The 23,272-nt window shown below is 40.4% G+C and overlaps 1 protein-coding gene across 2 annotated transcripts; it reads right to left on the bottom strand.

Annotated features, from left to right (window-relative positions):
• Positions 1-243: 243 nt before the first annotated feature.
• On the bottom strand, positions 244-14,422 carry Serpinb2 (serpin family B member 2). 2 transcript variants are annotated; one of them, XM_028891607.2, is made up of 8 exons: positions 14,357-14,422; positions 10,221-10,397; positions 6,599-6,718; positions 4,505-4,633; positions 3,894-4,011; positions 3,552-3,694; positions 2,747-2,911; positions 244-1,316 (listed from the first exon to the last, which is right to left on the bottom strand). In XM_028891607.2, the coding sequence occupies exons 2-8, from the start codon at positions 10,386-10,388 to the stop codon at positions 912-914; spliced, it is 1,248 nt and encodes a 415-aa protein (XP_028747440.1). In that variant the 5' UTR covers positions 10,389-10,397; positions 14,357-14,422; the 3' UTR covers positions 244-911. The 2 variants fall into 2 exon arrangements, with proteins under 2 accessions (XP_028747440.1, XP_037066922.1); XM_037211027.1 differs by lacking the exon at positions 14,357-14,422 and adding an exon at positions 14,253-14,350.
• Between the last annotated feature and the right edge of the window lie 8,850 nt (positions 14,423-23,272).

The raw sequence follows: 23,272 nt of genomic DNA, 5'->3' as shown, positions 1-23,272 counted from the left end.
GACTGAGGCTATTAGAAGGTAGTGAAAACATTTAAGAGGCAAAGCCTAATATAGAGTCAAGATCTCTGGTCATATGTTCTCTAAAGAGCTTAGGGGTACTAGTCTCTTTTCCTCCTCTGTATCACATCCTTGAAGTGAACAACACTGTTCCCCACACATTCTACCACAGTCTACTGTTTTACCATAGGCACAAAAACAACCATCCTACCAACCTCAGACTGAAACTTCTAAAATAAGGCAAAATAAATTTTTCAACTTTATTATCTCAGGCATTTTGTTACAATAATGGAAAGAAGACTATCAAACAAGGACTGATAAGTAATGTGCTCTACATAACTAATAGAGAATAATAAATACCTGTGGGTAAGTAAGCTGCTTACTTATTCCATATTCTTAATTACAGATGAGTTGCAGACACACACATATGACATATAAGGATAGAAATATAACATGTTGATGCCTTTTATTAAGTGCTTTGGTTTGGGTAGTTATTAGGGGAGAGCATGTAAGGATTCCCATTTTTGCTTCATTATTAGATCAAATGGTTGCTTTTCTTCAAATAGAAAATTTTCTGATCACCCGTCTTCAGTGTTAGTTTCTTTAGACAGAGGACAATAATTTGTAAAACTACCATTATATAAATAATAAATAACACTGTAAAAACTACATCTATAAAGACAAAGCAATAATGAGGATGAACAAATAGACATTATCTGGTTTTAGGAAACAAAGTAATTAATAGACATGTCTGTAAGTACCATTGACAGCAGCACGGTTATTTTTGTACTTAGTGTATAGCAGAAGCACAGAAATGTCTAACAGAGTCTCTAAACTTTTGGCACTCGCAGAAACAATTCTGAGGCTGATAGTTTATGCTACAAAATACAATTTATAAATAAGGTCTTCCCTTTTTAAGGTGAGGAGAATCTACCACAAAATAATATCACGTTGGTACTTTTGTGAATGATAAAGAAAATAAAGGGATGATCTGCCACGAACTGCGGGCCTCCGTGACCAGTTCTCCCTGTCATAACTGCTCCAGTGCCACCAGTAGCTACAGTGCCCTCCTCGTTGACATCCACTGTGGCTTGATGGAACACCTCAGAAAGAAAAAGTTCATTCCTCTGGGACATTCCTGAGAAGTTGGCTTTGTTCTTATTGAAGGCATCCTCCATGCCCATGCTTCTCAGAATGGATTTGAGTTCATAATGTTGTTCTAGTTTGAACTGAGGGATGTAGACCTCAACATCATCTTCAGCCATTGTGTCTTTACTGATCCACTTGTTGAATTTATCAAAGTTTATTTCACTTTCCAGCTGCGAAGCATAAAGAACAAATAAAAAAAGTGAATTTGAGAAAGAAGGAAAAGTAATTCAAAGTCTAATGATAAACATCAATTGCCAGGTGGCTGGAAATATGGTTCAGCGGTTAGAAGCAATGGTCACTCTTCCAGGGGACCCAGGATTGACTCCAAGCACCCACATGGTAGCTCACAACCTTAAGTAGTACTAGTCCCAGGAGATTCAATGCTTTTTTCTGGCCTCCATGGACATTGCATACATGGGATATACAGACATTCATGCAGCCAAGATAGCCATAAGCATAAAAATGATAACAAATAACATTTAAAAAATCAGTTGCAAAGCTGAGTGTGTGGTGCTTGGCTTCAGTTATTGCACCCTGGAGGCAGAAGTAGGTAGATCTCTGTGAGTTCAAGACCATTCTGGACTACATAAGTGAATTCCTGGCCAGCCTGGGCTACATAGTGAGACCCTACCTCAAAATATATATTCATATTATTTCCAATTACTGCTCTGTCAGAGGTGGGGCTTCATGAACCCCTCTCTATACATAATGCTTATTTTGGCTGTCTTGATCTCTTGCAGGGTTTGTGTTATGATTCTGTGAATTCATGTGTGCAATGACCCTGATATCCAAAAAATATTGATGGCTACTACAGGAAAGAGAGTTGGTTTTCTTCATGAATAGGGCTGCTAACAGGCTGTCCGTGATCCAGGGGATAGTCTTATATCCACACACATTCTGTCAGTACATAATAGACTCAGTAAGGTTCAAGTGCTGAGAGGGTTTGGAAGGAGTCGAAGGGCAGAGTAAGGACTGAATCTTATCAAGGCAATGACATCCATGTATGAGATTCTCAAGCAATTAGTAAAACATAGAAAGAATCCAAAAGAAAACGAGGCCTCAACCCCACACAAAGAACTACAGGCAACTAAAGAATCCTGAGAGTGACAGACGTGGTCTTCTTCAGGAAAGAGCACACCAATTAGTCATCCAATATGGTTGGCCCTGAAAACATGCATACAAGTAATATTATAGACTGAGCAGGCTGTATTTAAGACTACATATTTATATCCATGTGTATATAAACATGTGAAATAATTAATGAAAAACAGGCCATGAGTTTGAAAGAAAGCAAGGAAGAGTATAAGGGAGGTTTGATGGGAGGAAAGAGAAGGGAGAGATGTTGTAATTATAACCTTAACAATTAAAAAACATAATAAAATAAGCAACTAAATGACTTTACTATATTTAAAATTTAATGGACAGGACAAGTTTTGTAAGATGGTAGCAAACACAATGTAAGTTTAAGATTTTGAAATTTTGTGAAGTAGCACGTGTTCTATCAACAAATTACACACTATTTCCAAGGCATAGATGCTCATTTTGAGTAAAGGATAATATGCTGCCAGATTTTAAAACAGTTGAAAATGTAATGCATTACCAACTCCAAGCCAGTGGACGCATCATCAATGTCATCAGGAAGCAACAGGAACATACTGATATCTCCAATATAAGGAAGCTCTAGAATCTGAGTCTTTAGGTCCTTTATGTATCCAATGTTCAGCTTTTCACGTAGGTACATCATCTGAACAGGTATGCTCTCATGCTGATAGTGTTAAAAAGTAAAATACGAAAGTCAATTCTCAGATGTTTAAGAGATTTACAGCAAAACTAAAAGACTAACTGTTTCTGCCTCAGTGCTAAGGAGATGTATTTTCCTCAATCAACAAAGCAAATTATTTGGATATTTTTAGAGAAGGTCCTCAAACTTAATGGCTTTTTTTTTTACTTTATAACCAATATTTAGTAAGATATATAATAATAGTTATAATCATTACCATAATAATAATAATAATTAGTAATGCCTAAAGTGAAAAAGGAAGTTAGATAAATTCTACTGAATATCCACAATAGCCTTTTGAACTAGATATTATTCTAGCTTTAAAGATCAAATACAGAACAAATGGATGATAAATGAAGTCATAGAGTAAGTGTAGCACCAACATTTAAGTCCAGGTAAGTGGAATTATGAAGCATAATCGTAAATTATAAAGCCATGGTCTTCACTTCAATCCAGACCTCCTAGGAATTACTGAATGATATTCAGTAGTTTGAAAGAGCCAATGCCCAGCATTCATAAACTGTAACTAGCAAGTTGTAGGAAAATCAGTGAACAGTTTCTAAGTTTTCTGTATCCTTTGCTGAAGCTCTAAAATAATGCTAGAAAAATGAATTTTGTTTCATACCGAGTTCACCCGGAAAGGATAAAGCTGCTTGAGTTTCTTCTGAAATGGAGTTTTCCACTTTCCTTTGAAGTAGACAGCGTTGACCAGTACCATCTGGGTGTCTTCATTGACAGAGCCTTCGGGTAGCAGGTTTGGAATTTCACCTGCAGAGAACACAATTCATGTTTAGGTTTTATAATTAAAAAAATATAAAAGAAACTATAAATACTGCATATAAAGTATAAATTTTTATAATATTTGGAGGAGTTTTTTATATTGTTTTCCAAAGTTTTTCCGTAGTCTGAGACTAATTCAACTCAGAAGGAGGTGAAGGAGAGTTGATTGGACACATTTTAAGTTTACCTTTGGTTTGAGTCTTGACCCAGGAGTTGATTTTCATTCTTGCTTCCTCGGCACATTTCAGGAAGTCGACTGCCTCCGGCTCTGCAGAGTAGTATCTCTTACTGAGTTGTATGTATTCCTTTAACATAACAAAACACCAAATGTTACACACAGCATATGTTGAATAAGGGAGGTGTGATGACTAACAGGCTCCAACAAAGACAGGGAGACACAGAGGGAGTGGGAGGTGAAATGACCTGGGAGGGGAGCGTAGAGACCCAGGGAACTGTTTTACTTTCTCGGACAATGCCCAGCCTTACATTCCCGCACCAACTCTCTCTGCCCTTTGCCTTAAAGACGCTGAATAAGAACAGAAGTATGCCCGGGGACTAGAGGAGAACAGCTGTTATATCGTTGGGGAGAGCAGTCACATCACTGTCACAATGTGTCGATCTCTGTGTGGAACACCTTCAACAGAAAGGCAGAGCCTGATAGACGGGAGAGACGGCGAGGCCAGCCTGAAAAACCCGCTGGCAATTCTGATTCTGCTCCTAGGAATTGTGGAGCAGTGGTTTGAAATTGACCTCACTGCTGGTGTTGAAACAGCCCTTCTAGTTAGAAGCTTAACTTACTTCCTTGAATCTAGCAGACTTCTCCCCAAACAGCTTATTGGCACTTTCCAATAAATAGTCTCCTGAGCATGTGTTGATTGCAGAGCTGAGAGAGTTGAAGGATGAATGGATTTTCTCTCTTGCTTGTATCTGAAAAGAAAGATGATTTTTTCATTTATAACACAGTGCTAGTGACTAAAGAATCCTGAGGCAATAACATTCTCTCACCACAACAATAAAATATTGTACCCATGCTTGTTTTTCTAATCCATTAGAGGAAAAAATTATATGAATATTGTTCAAAAAGATTGGAGTGATGGCTCCCCCTTTGGTCCCAGGAGAGGCAGGGGTATACTAAGTTCAAGGCTCACCATGGCAACACAGCAAGTTCAAGTCAAGCTTGTTTCAATGCCCCATAGGGGCGAAAAAGCAGAAACATGTATGGAAATGTGGCGCAGGAAGGCTATAAAAGCACTTTTTAATTATTGTAGACTTCTACCATGTCTATAGATTGTATTCATTAGAAATAAGGAACCCCACAGCATGGAAGAAAGACAGTTTCCTTTGACGTTTGTAAACTCTGGTGTTTCTAAGGAAATTTCATTATTTTGCAAAGTGAATATACTCAGAGGATCTAAAGCATAGTATTAGGAGTATAATGAGTGAGACTGTACTGTTGTTGAAGTTTGTGATAAAAATATATTTAAATGGACTTATCTCCCCCCGAACACACATATAGTAACTACATATGCGGCCAATGTGTTTCTTTGATTGTGGTAATTCTTTCACAATTTATAGATACATTACCTCATGCACTCTGCATATGTGTAATTTTACTTGTCAGTTGTGAATTTCTCAATGAAACTCTAGTGAAATGTTACTAAAATTTATATATCCTTAGTAAGTTCTCATTTTACAAGGTAACCTCTGTAGAAGAAGATCAGAGCTTTAAAATTTCACAAAATAAATGAGAGATCAAATGCTAAGCTTGGAGGCCATAAGTGGTATGACAGACAGACTTAGTCACAATAGCAACTGAGCTAGAGTACAAGACAGAGATCTCTGGTATTTCAGAAAACATCACAGAGGTTTTCTCTACCTCCTCTTTCCCACAGAACACCAAGTGATGGGTGGGTGAGCCACCAGTTACCAGGAAAGAGGATTCAGGAGGCGTGTCCCCATAATCTAGTCATGGGCATGGTCATGTAAATTGGTTACCAATAGATTGCACCTTCACAGTTTTTCTAATGTAACTAGGCAGCTGATTTTAAGGGGATAGCATATGGGACAAAGGTATTACTTTGTATAATAGATAATAGATAAATGGATGAATAGATTTACTACCTATAATAGAGAGAGGTGGATGGACAGATAATAAGTTGATAATAGATGATAGGGTGATAGAAACAGATAGAGTGAGAGTGAGAGAAAGATGACAGATAGATAGATAGATAGATAGATAGATAGATAGATAGATAGACAGATATGACAAGTAGGTGGATATAGGCAGATAGATGATAATTAAAGGTAGATGAAAGACAGATGATAGTTATATAGTAGGTAGATGCATATGGATAATATGTAGGTAGATAATAAATAATAGATAGCTAGATAAATGATAGATTATTGACAAGTAGGTGATAGATTATAAGCACATGGTATATTCATTCAGTCCTCATGCAGTAACCAGGTTTATGCTTCACCACATCTTAATGATTATTACTCTCTTTTCTTTGTGAAATTTCCATCCATACCTGTGGACATATTCAAACATTCTTGTAACATAGCAAAAAAACACTTTCAGAATAAATAATTTATTATATATAAGTACTCTGACATATGAACAATATTATATATATTATATACATATGTCAGAAGAATGTGATAGGATTGAGGGACAACCATTGCTGAAACTTTGCCAACCCTGGATGCTGCCTGGCTTTGCTCCTCATTATTGGATGCCCTTAGGATATTTATCACAGCACTAAGTCTGGGTGTTCCTCCTATGGATGGGAGAACTCTGCTACATTCCTTCTCAGTTCAAAACTATGACTTTGAGTCAAGAAGCTGCTAGAGACAGAATACAAAAGAGATATAAAGAACCAACCCAGGTACCTGTAAAATAGCATCAGGATAATTTTTCCTTTGTATCTGCTGTGTGAAATCACAGCCATTGACGTTCTCTGGGGTTCCCGTGGTGATGTCATAGCCACCAACTCTGTTAAAGTGTAGCACCTGCAGTCAGAATCAGGAGGAGGGATGACATGGTTATGCAAAGTTACTTCACGTCAAGCCGTTGGCTCAGGTACCTCTAGATCAGCGTGTCTGTGGTTGCAACCTTTTGGGGGTCGAACGGCCCTTTCACGGGGGTTACCTGACTCTCAGAAAACACAGATGTTTGCATTATGATTCATAACTTGCAAAATTACAGTTTTTAAAAAGCAAAGGAAATAACTTTATTGTTGGAGGTCACCATAGCATGAGGACCTGTATTAAAGGGTCGAGGCATTAGGAGGGCTGAGAACCACTGCACTGGAGGCTGCTATGTCTGGCTCTCCGTCCTTGTATGTGGCAGATAAGCACAGGCATTCTTTCTGTGTCACGAACATCCATGAAGTACTTGATTCTAACTCCAACACTGGACATTTTAGAAAGCAATGTTATTATGAGATGATTTATAAAATCTACCCTGAATTATCTAAATTCCATCCAGCCCACAAACTTCCTTGAAAAACACCAATATTTTAATACTGTATTTTTATTTTTTATTTTTAATATTCAAAGAAAGTAATAGAACTAACTCATTTCCTCTTCTCTGAAGTAGCCTTTTCTAATAAATACATTTTAAGGCGAGGAAAGTTAGAAGCCATAGTGAGCTTTAACATGAACATCAGTAACCTAAATAGTAAAAAGGATCACCCCAGATAAGATAGTCACACACACTATATGCAAATAGAGAGAAATTAATGCCCATGTCAGGGGGCAATTTACAAATATCTGATACACTGTGAATATGCAGTTTCGTAAAGCCCAGTGAAGGCAGTAGGTAAAGACTGGCTTCTGTAAAGCTAGCTCAGGTCCCTTCTCTACAAGCTGCCACCAGTCCAGCTTACTCTTCCAGACTCAGACTAATAGGGTCCCTACCTCTAATGTCTTTGGAAACCTCTGACCCTGAACACTTCCCCCTTGAGGCCTTTGGTGAAGAGGAAACCAACTTGTAAATTGGCCCATAACTGGAGCTTTGTAAGGAAGCAGGCAACTATATCTAGCTACTTGGTGAATTTCTAAACAAGAAGGAAAGGTGTAGGTATTTGGGGACCTTTCTCTGCTCGCCAAGTCACATGCCATGGGTCTTGCCTCTCTCTGTCTCTGTCTCTCTGTCTCTCTGTCTGTCTCTCTCTGTCTCTGTCTCTGTCTGTCTCTCTCTCTCTCTCTCTCTCTCTCTCTCTCTCTCTCTCTCTCTCTCTCTCTCTCTTCCTTAAAGAAGAAACATTTCCTGTACAGATTTTCTGGTTTTCCTTCCTTCAAAAGCAATTGACCCTTAAGCAGGGGTTCTCCTGGAGAGGAAGAGAGCCTCCCTGAATCCCAGAAAACCTCACTGGGAGTGGTGTCTCTTTAAAATGGGAATGTGAGGTGACTCTGGCGCATTCAGAGGTTCAAAGAGGCAGCCTGGTTGGGGCAGGACCACAGGCTCATACTAAACACATCATGGCAGGCATCTCTTGCCTGCACAGCGATTTCCTGTAGTTCTGGCTCTCTAGGGGTTTGCCCATTCTATTCTGTTTCCTCCTTCTGTTATAACAATATTGCACCTTCCAGCTTACCATTTCTTAACTGATGTCCTAGTTTTCTTATCTGTAAAATGAATATGATAATCATTGCATCCATTTGACAGGATGCTGAGTGATGTAAGTTCCTGAGAGGTTTTCAGAAAGGTCATTTAGGAATTATAATCAGAATTAATAAGAATTACTTATCACTGTAATTACTTTTTCTAGACACCTCACACATTCTCTCATCTTCACTGCTACCTTGGAAGTTATAGGTGGTCCTTCCCATTTTATAGATGAGAAAATGAGACTCAGGATTTTAATGCCTTTATACACAGCTGAGGGTAACGACAACATTTATCACATATAAGTCTTCCATTGTTTAATGTAGGAGAGAGGCAGGAAACACCATGCTGTTGTTACAACCAATGCTTCTTCCCTAATCTAAAGAAATTTTTATTTCTTTTTATCTAGAAACCAAGTTAGCATTTGAATTTTAAAATCTCTTCATGCAACAGAGTTATAAGAAAATTGCACAATCCCACATACTGAAAGAACTTTCTTGATTCAGGAAACCTATCTCTGTCTAGAGTGACCACTAGGAGAACTTTTCATTTAGTATCAAAATCGTTTTAACCCAGAGCACTTCATCTGAGACTTCTACACTGGCTGTATCGCGCCTCCTGGCCCTTTGCATTTAAAAGTTGAGAGTACTAACGCTTTCTATGGTTTTGTAACACGCAGTTTGCTAGGGTTTTCAAGACGAAGACAATAGAGAGGAAGAAGTGTGACACAACTCTGCTGCCATGAGGGTGGAACAGTTGAGTTTTGTTGTAAGACGTGATGTTTAAACCGACACCGGCCCAGAGAGGAACCTGTCCACCTCCTGACCTGCTGGCTCATGCTGTCTCTGTGAAACTGTGTACTTGAAAGGAGGCTCACCTGAGAGGGTCACCATTTTCCTGAGAAGAACATATTTATGCTCAGATACAGTTCTCATGGGAAAGCAGGAAAAAGCCAGTGGCAATTTGGTGTGACTGAAAGCACAATGCATGCTTGTACTCAGAGCATACATTCTTAATATTTGCATGCATATGAAATTTTAATTATATGATTTCCACATTCAGGTCTCTGACCTAGCAAGTAACAGGATCATGAGAAATTGTAACACTTTGTATGAATCTTTAGGTGTACTACAGTATGTAGTTTAAGTAGTTCTAAAGTCTCGAGAAGGGTCCCCTGTGTGAATCTCTGTCCATTCATCAAGGAAAGAAGACAAAACTTTGACACATAAATCCCTGGCAATGATGCTTCACATGCTGTCCACATTGATTTTGAGGACTGGCTACCTATAGTGTCGAGTCCCACTGTGTAAACACAGCTTCTTGGTGGACAATGTGGGGAAGCCCATTAAAGCTATATCTATCTACGTGTTTCTGTGAGTATGCTCATCAAAGCTACAGTGTCTTTTTCTTCTTTGTGACCCTGGCTTGAGACCATCAGGAGACATTCTTTATAGGAAAGGGAACAAACCCCACCCACAGTGTCCGTATTAAGAGAGAGCCTCAGCTGGAAGTTAGGGGACCATGGGTGCTCTTGGGGACAGGTTGCCAGTGTTCTCATCTGTATAGTGATATTTGACTCAAAACCAAGTGAGGTGGAGCACACAAAACACCTGCTTTGCCAAGTCTGAGCACGACCTGAATTAAATGAAGATTTCGACAGCTGCTGTTTTCATCCTTGTAGAAATGCTGACACCCTCTGCTGTCTGCAGCAGAGGAGTTTCCTGATTCGGACATTTTATAGGTTTAAACGTACAGAACCTGTGTCGTGATGGCTGGTGATGACAATCATGCCACCACCCCTGCTTTCTCAGAGTCAAGATGACCTGAGCACAAAACAAGAGCAAGCCTACAATTCAATTCAGAAAACACTGGATTCTGATGTGAGGTTGAAAGCAAACTTACATTAGCCATCTGCTGTTCAGTGTCGCCCCTGGCACCGAGGAAGACTATGGCCAAGGTGGATGAGATGCTCCACGGAGAGAAAAAGATATTCTGGGCGGGGTTTGTTTTTTCTATATACTTGAGGGTACTGAGGGCAAACATGGTGTTTGCTGTGGAAAGTTCTTCCATTGTTTCACTCTAGAAGGAAGGTGAGGAGAGAAAAAGAGCTCTGAATGACTGGCCTCGTGAGTGAAGTCAGCAGAGGAATCTAGGCTGTGTCCCACCTGTGGCTCCCTTCCTGTCCTCCCTCCATGGGACAAAATGAGAGAAGGTAACAATACCTGAGAGCCGCAAACCCTGTGCACCTCCAGTGCCCAGGTATAACATTCCCTGTCACCATTTTGAAATCTGAATCATTTTAAACAAGAAACCCTGCATTTTCTCTTTTCCTCAGACTCTGTGGACTATGTAGCCAATCATGAAGATATGATGAACAATTTTATAATAAGAAATGACACTTTGTGATATTCATATAATAATAGGAATAGCAATAACAGTAATGTTCAATTTAATTCTTACTCTCTACCCCCAGCAGACTGAAGACACCAAACTGTACTACACACTTTACTTCTGAAATCATGTAGCCCTCCCTGAAATCCTGTGAGGAAAAGATCTGCTAGTCCTGTACAAAGGAAGAAATTGATACTGCACAAAAGCCAGCTGACCGTGCCGTTCAATAACAGAGTGGGAAAGGACACTGAAGCCGGGAATGTGACCTCCAGGGTCACTCTCAACCTCCACATTTCACCACTATTCATGTCACACATACCCACACCACATACAAATATGTGCATATGCAGAATACAACACACATATCCAAATGGGTGCCACGTGTACACAGCCTTGAGTTTAGGTGAGACAATCTTTCAACTTCTCCATTTAGAGTGCGTAGGCCTGTTTGAGGGTTGCTATCTGCATCCAGATCCTACCACCCCACCATATGCTCATCTCATATGCCTCAGCCTTGTTCTGAAAGGGTTTCCTGTGGACTGGGGAATTCACGTTAGCACTCACTTCTCCTGTCAGGAATCCCACAGGAATTCAGGGATAATCCAACATGTCGGGATTGCACAACACTCTTAATTTATAGCTATTTAAAAAAGGACAGGCATGCCTTCCATGACTTAAGGCTCTGTGTGCAGCTGGATGTTTGGACACACCCAAGGGTGTGTGTGTGGGAAGAGATGCTGGGCAGTCACCATCTTCCTACTTATCTATTGTTCTTTCATCATAATCTAAAATAACCTATAATTACCAAAATATATAAATATGACAATGACAGCACTCATCTCTCTGTAAACCTTCTGGGACAAAGACTTCCCAGAACGAGGGAGTAGTGGGAGACCCCTGGATGAAACAAGTCCGTAGCTACTGTCTTGACAGTTACAGAAGTGTTGTGAAAGTGTGGAGAATTTGCTCCAAAATTCGTGTTTGCTAACATAATGCAATTGCATTTTGTAACAACAAAATAATAAATTGAATTGTTTTTCTTTAACTTATTACTGTTGGGATGGGGGCACATGAGTGTGAGCACAGGTACACAGGTCATGGGGCCATGTAGGGGTCAGAGGGCAACTTTATGGAGGCAGTCTTCTTCCACTTCTACATGGGTTCTGGGGATCAGCTCAGGTCACCAGGCTATGCATTTCGCTGGACCTTTTGTTAAATTTTGTAGTGACCCTCAGAGGTGGGTAAGATTGACTGTCACACAGAGGGCATTCTCTAAAGCTCCTGGAGGCTAGGCAACTGCTGTGAGGTCCCACAGCTCTGTGATGCTGCAGGGTACAGGCTGGCATCTGCCACAGAAAGCCCCTGACTTCCAGGTGGCTTAACGTCTGACAGGCTGATGCATGGCTTCACTACGACTGTCAGAGTTACGGAAGTTCTATATTGAGAAATGTTAGAAAGAGGAAATAAAAAGAGGAAAGTAGCAAGTCCGCATTCCTCCTAGAAAGTTTATTAATTTAAAGGAGAACAGTATTACTTTCCTTCTTGTCTCATCATGGATGCCAGATTAAGGTAGGTAGGTCAGAAAATAACTTCTCCTCCAGTGACTTAATTAATTAGACCCCATGCATAGATTTCCTTAATAAATTATTCAAAAATTATGAATAAAATCTTTTTCTGACTCTGTGTGACAATTCAAATAAGAGATCCAGCCCAGAGAGCACGTGTTGATCGCTCTGCTCCTCAGTCTGGAAGTCAGTCAGTCATTTAGGCATTAACAGGATGCAAGAGTCAAGTCCGATCACCAGCAAAGGCAGTTAATACTAAATTAGGACTCCGGGTAATTTGACAGAGAACCAGATGTTACTAAGCAGAGTAAAATTGCCATGGATCTATTTACTTCTTTAAGAACTCATCTCCACCCAAGGACATGAGTCAGGACCAGGTGTGCAGTGACCTGTGTTCAGATACCTAGTTCAACCAAAAAAGAAAAACTTGAACTAAGCAAACTGAATTATTTTGTATTAGAGAGGATGACCTTGAACTCAGCAGGGAGCCAAGAATGATCATGAACTTCTTATCCTCCTTTGTCTGACTCCCACGTGCTGAGATTACACATGTGTGTAACCAAGCCTGATTTATACAGTCCTAGGGATTGAACCCAGGGCTTCATGCTAGGAAAGCATTCTGCCGTCTGAGTAACATCCCTTGTCCTGGAGTTCCATTTCCTAATGATGTGCTGTTAACTACATTTACATAAAAATAATAGTTGATATGTTTAGTGCAGTTACCTAATTACATCTGCTACATTTTGTTTAGTGTAAATAATCACATACATTATCTCCTTTGGGATTTCTGCTATAGTAATGAAAATGTGAAGATGTAGATATTTCAGGACTAATTCAGTTCAAAGTCTATGGTTTTCCTACAAATTCTTCAAATAATATTTGAAAGCTTCAAATTAGTATACATATCCACATAGTATGCCCTGGCTCTCAGACAAGCCCAGATCTTATGTTTGAATGGGATACTCCCCAACAATATGAAATTGAGGTCATGGTATGATGTTAGTACCACAACCTCTCCAAACTGGCACACATGTGATGAGCTTCCTAACAGTATAATAAGCCATAGAACTCCATAGGCTTTCAAATATGACACTATTGTTAACATTAGTAAGAACGAATGGAAATTATCTGCTGGGCTGGGCTCTCTCCTCTTTCTGTTGGTTCCTGCAATACAAGTTGGCAAATGCCCGAGTGAAACTTGGCAGAAGTGATGAATTCGGGAGGTGCCACCGCCTTGCCACCCGCCACACTCCATCTCCATGACAGGTCTGTATAATAAGGTGGATTTTGCTACAGCATTTCATATATTTTTATATATAATCACATAATGAAAATGCTTTTAAATTGATTTCAAAAGTCAATGAAAACTAAGATAAAACAATATTAGCAAGAAAACATCCAATCAAAAATAAAACAAATTTCCCAGAAGTTGGGAGCAGCATTAGTTGATAGCTTTCCTAATGGATAATTATCTGCTCACTAGAGATTAAATTGCTACCTCAGTAAGCCCATCAGCTAATTTATTTCATATTTATCTTTCACAGAATTGACTCATTACTGAACTAAGTTAAATAAATATATTATGATCGTAGATGGTCCTGACCCAAATTGCTACTTAATTTTTATAGTTTCAGGCTGTTAATTTTAGGTGAAAATTGATTTATTCATTTATTTATATCTAATGTAATGATTATTTCAGTTGCTTAAATATAAATATTTTAATATTTGTAGCTTTTTATGTCTAATTTTTATCAAAACAATAGCAATTATAAAATATACATATTGTAACCTGTTCAATAATTCTAAAATTGAAAGTACAATAAATGTACTTTTCAATTTCAGTTATATTAGTGATACATAGGCATTTGCTGTCTTATGAGATTCAAAGTTAAACAGTCTTAAATTTAATTTGAGTCTTAACCCAAAATATCTTTACTTAAACAAGTTAAAAAGAAAACATGTTCCATTTTTTACTCACCCTCTACACAGGCCAATATATTAAAATATTACTATGAAGGAAGAAAGAAAAGGAAAGGCTGCACTCATTAGAGATGGCCGGGGATTACTGAAGCACTCTGTTACCTCCTTATCCAGGGTGCAGCTGACAGCAGGGAACGCTCCTTGGAAAGCTGGCACAGTGCAGACGAGCTAATGACTGGCTTTATAGGGCTGTGCCCCTCCCACACAGCTTTTTTTTAGTGTTTTAATTTGTGTTCTTTGTATGATTCAACATTTTACTCATAAATACATCATTAGAAAAGAAATGCTTGTTTGTAGTGTTCAGTTTAAGAACCAACTTGAGAGTGTGACATCATTCAGAAATTCAAGAATTTAGCAATTTCCAATTTAAATCTATTAGCAGCCCCCAGCCCCATTCACACTTGGGTCTTCCTCATTTCTCACAGGTACTCAGTGATAGTATAAAATTCCATGATACCCAATCCATCTTTGCACAGCCACCATCTGTTCGGGTCTTTGCAATAAAAGATGTGATCTTTTCTTTCCTTTGGGTTGAGGGAGAATCTAAGGACCCTCCACACATAAGAAGAAAGAGAGAAACACACTTTTCATCGTCTAATAATTCTCTATTTTAAACTCTGATTTTCTCAGGAATAATAACCTAAATAATTCTGGGCTCAACTCTAACTTACTGTCTCAGGACACACCCAAAGAGCTTTTCATATGCCCTTGATTACACCGTAGATCTTACCCTACTTTACAATAGCAACGCACTGCTTGTGTTAACTTACAATTGACAGAAATTCATACATGCTAACTGGAAATTGTAATCTTGAACACTCATTTGGGGAAATCACCAACATTTTAAGTACACCAAAAATGTTAAGAACAAAAAAGATAAAAATTGCACATAACTAAATGTAATCATGAATCTAAAATCATTAGAAGGTATTAGAAAGAGTTTAAAACGCATTTTCCGGATCACTTCTCATCTCTTCACTGTACATTTCTACAAAACAGCACAAACACAAGGACATGGAAAGGTGTCCTGATTCTTCTCAGGACTTGGAGGACTCTATGACTTTCCCTCGATTTGGAATGAAGATCTCAAATGTCAGGGAGACTAAGACTAGAGATGGAGACAGTGTGAGCGCCTCTCTACACCTGTGTCCACAGAGCCAGACTTGACTCTTACCTTTTCAGTCTGTGGTCACCGAAAAGGAGAGTGACTTAAACCCTGATTGTTAGAGGAAGACGTGGACAAGCAGCAAGTTCTTCCATATCTGCCTGGAAGTCAAGAACAGCATCACTTTTCATCTGATGGAAGATCTGAGGTCACAAAAGAAAAATAACTACATCCCTTCCATCACAGATGAACTTAAATTATTCCATTAAACTAAAGGGACACGGGCTGATTTGGGCTCATGGATGACAGGTTGGGTCATGCCTTATGTTCTGTTCTTTCTCCCTTTTTTTCTTAGGCCCACAGATAGCACCCTACAGTTAAGTGTCTTTTCAACCATTCTTCACCACACATCAGCAGCTGTCCCTGCACATATCAGGTGTGCGTGTACTTTGCCCACACTTTGTCTCACTCAGTTTTCATGTTATGTATGCTGTTTCTCACCTTATTTATTTCACTCAAGATATCCTCCTCAAGAGAGATAACCACACTTCTCCCTACTGGTCCAGTTCTGTGACTTTTGTACCTTACAGCTTCATGAAACCCATTCTGACTCCCATAAGCTTCAATGGACTCCTTCTTGTTAGAAATGGGCCATTTAGAATTGCACCTATGGTATAATAGTCAGCTTTATTCTAGCTGCTTCCTCAAATGTAGGCTTCTATCCCTCAGGGTACTTTGATTATCCTACAACAGCAAGGACAATATGAACCATAAAGTCGCTTCTTGCTAAATCATTTTTTGGTGACTTGAGTAAATGCTAAATTTCTCTAGAGAGGCCCTATAGTGTGGTGCTAAGGGAGGGGATTCTGAAAGATTTAGAAAGATCTGGCTCAAGTTCCCCTTTCGCCGCTTTCTAGTTGTATAATCTTGTACCTATTTCTAACCTTTTGTAAGCATTACTGTCCTAGTAACACCACGAAGCTGGGGGGGATTATCACTTAGAAACCAATCCTCCTCTGCAACCGCCCCCTTCACAGTATTTGTGTATTATTAAGACACTCCTCGCTCTCAAGGGATAAACTCAGTTCTGAACTTTGAGTGCTGTGAGAATTTAGTAGGGGTATGTTTTCTGAAAACAAAAAATCTTCCAGATGAGAAGGGAAGATGCAAGAGAAATGTTCACACTGTACACACCAGCCATGTCAGTCACTGTACACACCAGGTCTGCCAAGTCAGTCACTGTACACACCAGTCATGTCAGTCACTGTACACACCAGTCATGTCAGTCACTGTACACACCAGTCATGTCAGTCACTGTACACACCAGTCATGTCAGTCACTGTACACACCAGCCATGTCATGTCAGTCACTGTACACACCAGCCATGTCAGTCACTGTACACACCAGCCATGTCAGTCACTGTACACACCAGCCATGTCAGTCACTGTACACACCTGCCAAGTCAGTCACTGTACACACCAGCCATGTCAGTCACTGTACACACCAGCCATGTCAGTCACTGTACACACCAGCCATATCATGTCAGTCACTGTACACACCAGCCATATCATGTCAGTCACTGTACACACCAGCCATGTCATGTCAGTCACTGTACACACCAGCCATGTCATGTCAGTCACTGTACACACCAGCCATGTCAGTCACTGTACACACCAGCCATGTCCACTGTAGCCATGTCAGTCACTGTACACACCAGCCATGTCAGTCACTGTACACACCAGCCATGTCAGTCACTGTACACACCAGCCATGTCAGTCACTGTACACACCAGCCATGTCAGTCACTGTACACACCAGCCATGTCAGTCACTGTACACACCAGCCATGCCATGTCAGTCACTGTACACACCAGCCATGTCAGTCACTGTACACACCAGCCATGCCATGTCAGTCACTGTACACACCAGCCATGTCAGTCACTGTACACACCAGCCATGTCAGTCACTGTACACACCAGGCCTGCCATGTCAGTCACTGTACACACCAGCCATGTCAGTCACTGTACACACCAGCCATGCCATGTCAGTCACTGTACACACCAGCCATGTCATGTCAGTCACTGTACACACCAGCCATGCCATGTCAGTCACTGTACACACCAGCCATGTCAGTCACTGTACACACCAGCCATGTCATGTCATTCACTGTACACACCAGCCATGTCAGTCACTGTACACACCAGGCCTGCCATGTCAGTCACTGTACACACCAGCCATGTCAGTCACTGTACACACCAGCCATGCCATGTCAGTCACTGTACACACCAGCCATGTCAGTCACTGTACACACCAGCCATGCCATGTCAGTCACTGTACACACCAGCCATGTCAGTCACTGTACACACCAGCCATGTCATGTCAGTCACTGTACACACCAGCCATGTCATGTCAGTCACTGTACACACCAGCCATGACAGTCACTGTACACACCAGCCATGTCAGTCACTGTACACACCAGCCATGTCAGTCACTGTACACACCAGCCATGCCATGTCAGTCACTGTACACACCAGCCATGTCATGTCAGTCACTGTACACACCAGCCATGTCAGTCACTGTACACACCAGACCTGCCAAGTCAGTCACTGTACACACCAGCCATGCCATGTCAGTCACTGTACACACCAGCCATGTCAGTCACTGTACACACCAGCCATGCCATGTCAGTCACTGTACACACCAGCCATGTCAGTCACTGTACACACCAGCCATGTCAGTCACTGTACACACCAGCCATGTCAGTCACTGTACACACCAGCCATGTCATGTCAGTCACTGTACACACCAGCCATGACAGTCACTGTACACACCAGCCATGTCAGTCACTGTACACACCAGGCCTGCCATGTCAGTCACTGTACACACCAGCCATGTCAGTCACTGTACACACCAGCCATGTCATGTCAGTCACTGTACACACCAGCCATGTCAGTCACTGTACACACCAGCCCCGCCACATCATTATCTTTGATTGTGTGACTATGTGATGCCAGAAGAACCTGCAACCATATCTTATCCAGAGAGCAAGGATGATTTTTTTCCAGCTGTTAAACCATACCTGTAATACCAGAGCTCCTCCAAGCCAGTGCCCCTAAACCACTTAACCTCCAGTTTCTGTTTTTTGTTTTATGTGTGTGTGTGTGTGTGTGTGTGTGTGTGTGGTTTTTTTGTTTTTGTTTTTGTTTTTGTTTTTCGAGATAGGGTTTCTCTGTGTAGCTTTGAGCCTTTCCTGGACCTCACTCTGTAGACCAGGCTGGCCTCAAACTCACAGAGATCCGCCTGGCTCTGCCTCCAGAGTGCTGGGATTAAAGGCGTGCACCACCACCGCCAGGCCAGTTTCTGTTCTTATTGTCATATGAGATTGAAAAACATATGCACATATGCGAAGCAGTATTACACACACACACACACATATACACACGCACGCACGCACGCATGCACGCACATATATGACAGGCTTTGATGAAGAACAAATGAGACAATACTTTCCCAGTATTTGCTATACTGTCCTTTGCAAAGTAAGGGCTCCATTGCATGAACATGAGCCAACATAACAGTGTGGCTGATGATCAGATTACAAGTCACCTCATTCATACTAGTACAATTTTATAAATTTGGTTATTATACTAAAACTTTCATACAATATACAATTAGAAGAATATAAAAGGCAATATAGAAACAGAAATTAAATGCACTGATACCAATACCGACCTAGGGAAGAAAAGATGGGATAAATTATGTATGCCTTGTGAAAAAAGTTGAGGTGAAGGAAAAGAGAACAACACAAAACAAAACCCCATAGGGTGGAAAGGGAGAGATGCTAAAATTACAGAAATAGGTAGCAAAAGCATTACTTAGCTTCCTGTAATCTGCTCTGGTAGGGCAGGGAGAGAGACTATAAAGGGAAAAGATCTTACAGAGGATCCTTGAACTCAAGCCAGAACTAAGGTCCACCTAAAGGCAGCCTACCCAATCTGGAAGATTGGCAGGACAAGTAAAAAGCATTTCACAAAGGGACACCTGTAGATGCATCAGGAAGGGGAATCAAAGGACAGGAGACCCAAGACTCAGCAGTGGTGGTGGCTAGTGTGTCCTGGTGGAGAAGGCCACCACGCACAGAGCCCCTTTCCACCGCTAAACAAGGGAGACAAGCAGCTGTAACCTAAAAATCACACACACCAGTCTAGGACAGATTAATCTTATGAAGCTGAAAATGGTGGAACAGGGGTCTAGGAAAAGGTGTATGTAATAATCAAAAGTAGAGTAAAAAGATATAAAGTCATATACATAATAGGACCTCAGCTTTAAATAAAACACACACACAAATATGACTTGAGGGGACTGTGTCAAAATATAAGTGAATATCTCACTCTCGATAGTTATCATTTTTTATACTTAAAAGTGTTTCCAAAAAAAACAAAAAATAAAAAAGTAAAAAATAAAAAATAAAGTGTTTCCATGTCCTCCCTCACACATAGACATTACTTTTATTTGTGGAACTGTTTTCTTGGTAGTTTGTTCTTTTGTTTTTGTTTTTAAGTTGTTGAGAGCTTTTTGTTTCTTTGAATGGGAAGAGAACTTAGGACCTCATGCATGTCGGAATGTTGTCTACTATTGAGCTCTGTGTCAGTCCCACAGGCACTTTTTAAGATCAGAAATACATTATTAAAGAGTCTATTTTGAGTGTGTGGCAACAGTAACACATTTACATTCTCTCTGCTCTGAATGAATAGTGATGGGTACTTTCATAATTACCTAAATAATTTTCTGATAAGTGTGGGGGGGGAGTATACAAATTGGAAATATTCATTATCTCTACATTAACAGAAATACCACTGAAATGACCTTGCAGTTATCAGTCAGAAAAGAAATATGTAAAATTCCACATGATGATCTTATTTTACTGATCACTTTCAATAAGATACACTGGAACACTATGAATTTATAACCAGGATTAACTACCTGCAGTGTTTCTATGAAGTGATTCATTCTGCAGCTTTAGCTGGCAGTCGCTGTGAGAAGAAGTCAGTGAAAACAGCTGCCTCTAAACTTGAGGGTTATCTTGACTAAAACATTCTCCGCTTGACATTTTAAAAATATCTTTAACAGCAAAAATACCTACTTTTACTGTTAGCAATAAAACACAGCGCATTAGTAGCTCAGGAAGAAATGTGTCAGGTATCTAAGTTCCTGCACAGAGGGCAGGTGAGAGGAGAGCAGGAAAGGAGTTTCGGGGTGTGTGAAGCAGATAAGTATGGGACTGACTGAGAAGGCTTTGAGTGAGGGTGGCCCAGACCAGAGAAAGGAAGTCTTCTAAATCTAAAACAACAGCAGCAAACCTTGTAGATTTGAAGATAAGCCCTAGGCGAGCCTGAGTGTGAGAATGTTTGCATAAGAAACAGTTTTGTCAGGGAGTGTTACACCTCTGGTCCAGTATTTATCTTGTTACTATGTAAAAGCCCAAACACAGATGCCTTGCTTGGGAAGCTGTTGAAACAAAGATCCCGTATTCGATGATTCAGCAGCATGAGAAAACCAATAAAAGCCCAAAGACTTGTCATGCCAAAAGCATGCACGGGACACTTTCAGAACAGCCTCGGAACCTACTGTAACTCACTCGTCACACAATAGATGAAACTGGATGCTTACAATCAAGTATTTCCTTAGCGGGCTGGATGATACAATGTTAGACTCATATAGGCTTAACTGCATTCATCATTCAACCTACCTTATCCTCATGGATAATTTATGCGCAAACGTTATTTATAAATTATATTTAAATCATAATTTAGTTTCTGTTCCTCTTGCATAACTGTACTCTGCCACAGTCATTTTTGTTTGACCAAAGAAAGAAATATATTTTTATGTTAAATTTCATAAAATACATTTAGAAGATGAACTACTAGCAAATAATCAGTGTTTCCACAACTTGACATCAATTACTTCTGTTTTATTCTGTCATAGATCTCTGTATATTTTTTTAAGTTTAGATAAAATATCAGACCAATCAATAGTGCTAACTTGTACTAAAGTACAAAGATGATGTACTAAAGTACAAAGATTGGGATTCCACCCTCTGTAACATATTGGGGGCAAATCCCTTGATTTTAAATGAGTTGCAGAACAGTCTGCGTATTGCCTCAGGGCTGGAATTTTCATCTCCTTCCTGAAGGGACCAGTAGTGGCTCAGGACACCCCAAGACCAAGTTCTTAGCACTAAGGAGATTGATTTGCCCCAGAGAGACAAAGGGTAGGAAGTAAAAGACAAAGACCTTGGGTAGAGGACAAGGAGAAGGGGAAAGGGACAAGGGAGAGGGGAAAGAGACATTTATCCCAAAAGCTGGCACAAAAGACTGCCTCTGGATAGACAGGGGGCAGATAAGGCTCACAGGCAAATGGCAGTTTATAAAGGTTAAAAGGGGAGGACCCTGTGTTAGGATGACGTGTTTAATTTTAATTGGGCATGGTAATTAGGTGAGCCAAAGGAGGAGGCTTTTGATCGCTGGACTTCACTACTTTGATAGCTGGACTTTGGTAGTCAGACTCAGGAGGAGGAAATGGCCATATATGGAATGGACCTTGGTGGCTAGCTTTAGGAAAGTAATCTAACAGTTTTTAGCAAGGCAGAGGGAAAAGGGGAGAAGGGCAAGGCCTGACAGAGCCATGTTTGCCATGCACAGGCTGGCTAGCATCCCTTTACTTCCAATCCTAACATTTTTATTTAGACATGGGTAAAAGTGAGGAGGAGAAAAAAGAAATTATTCCTGGTCATCAGTCATAAGCACTGAGAACAGAGGCAGGAAGATGATTGATGGGTACAAGAAGAAAGAATATGGGCAATAAAGACTCCAGAAGTCTCTCCAGTCTTGACCTCTTCCCTCATCTTGAGAATTGAAACTCTAGCCTCTTCATAGACATCTCTACTTGACCATCCTACAGCTTTCTCAGGTTTACCTGTTTGAAAAAAATGGTCTCCAAAGGGAGTGGCACTAATGGGAGGTGTGGCCTTGTTGGGGTAGGTGTGGTCTTCTTGGAGGAAGTGTGTCACTGTGGGGATGAGCTTTGAGGTCTTCTATGCTCAAGCTACACCCAGTGAGACAGACCACTTCCTATTGCCTGCATATCAAGATGTAAGATTCTCAGCTCCTTCTCCAGCATCATATGTGCCTTCATGCCACCATGTCCCACCATGATGATAATGGACTGAACCTTTGAACTGTAAGCTACCCAATTAAATGTTTTCCTTTATAAGAGTTGCCATGGTCATGATGTCTCTTCACAGCAATAGAGGCTGTAACTAAGGCACCTGTCTAAACTAAAACATTAAGTCTTTTTGTCCCAGACCTATTTTCCTCATTTACTTTTGCTTTGTCTAGCAGTCACCAAGATAAGTTCAAAGCAACACCCTTTACTTGTTTTAAATCTGTCCCTCTCTCCCTCCCACCCCTTCTTTCCACGTGTTTTGAAATAGGGTCCTTCATGCAGTCAGGGCTAGCCTTGAGTTTCTTATGTAGCCAAGGATAACCTTGGACTTCTGGTTCTCCTCCTGAGTATTGATATAACAGGCTTGTGCTACCATGCCCAGATCAATCCACTTTATCTATCATCTACTTTTTGAGTTCTACTATTTTTAATTTCAAATAATTTTGAGTCAGTTCTCTGTCTCTCTGTCTCTCTCTGTCTCTTTCTCTGTCTCTCTGTCTCACTTGTTGCACAAAACCTAAATAGTCTTCCAATAAAAATCTGGAGCCAGATATTGGGATAAATGCTGAAAGATCAAAGAAAACAAGCCACACCACTTCTCACTTCACCAACTCCTCAGCCAGAAAGATCTGTCTCCACAAATCTTCAAACTGAATGCCTCTGACTCATCAGTCAAAAGGGCCTAATTCCT

This window comes from Peromyscus leucopus, chromosome 15, assembly GCF_004664715.2.
Source record: "Peromyscus leucopus breed LL Stock chromosome 15, UCI_PerLeu_2.1, whole genome shotgun sequence".
Lineage (NCBI taxonomy): Eukaryota > Metazoa > Chordata > Mammalia > Rodentia > Cricetidae > Peromyscus > Peromyscus leucopus.
The sequence above is the reverse complement of the archived record's forward strand: the minus strand, read 5'-3'. Positions and strand labels throughout refer to the sequence as shown.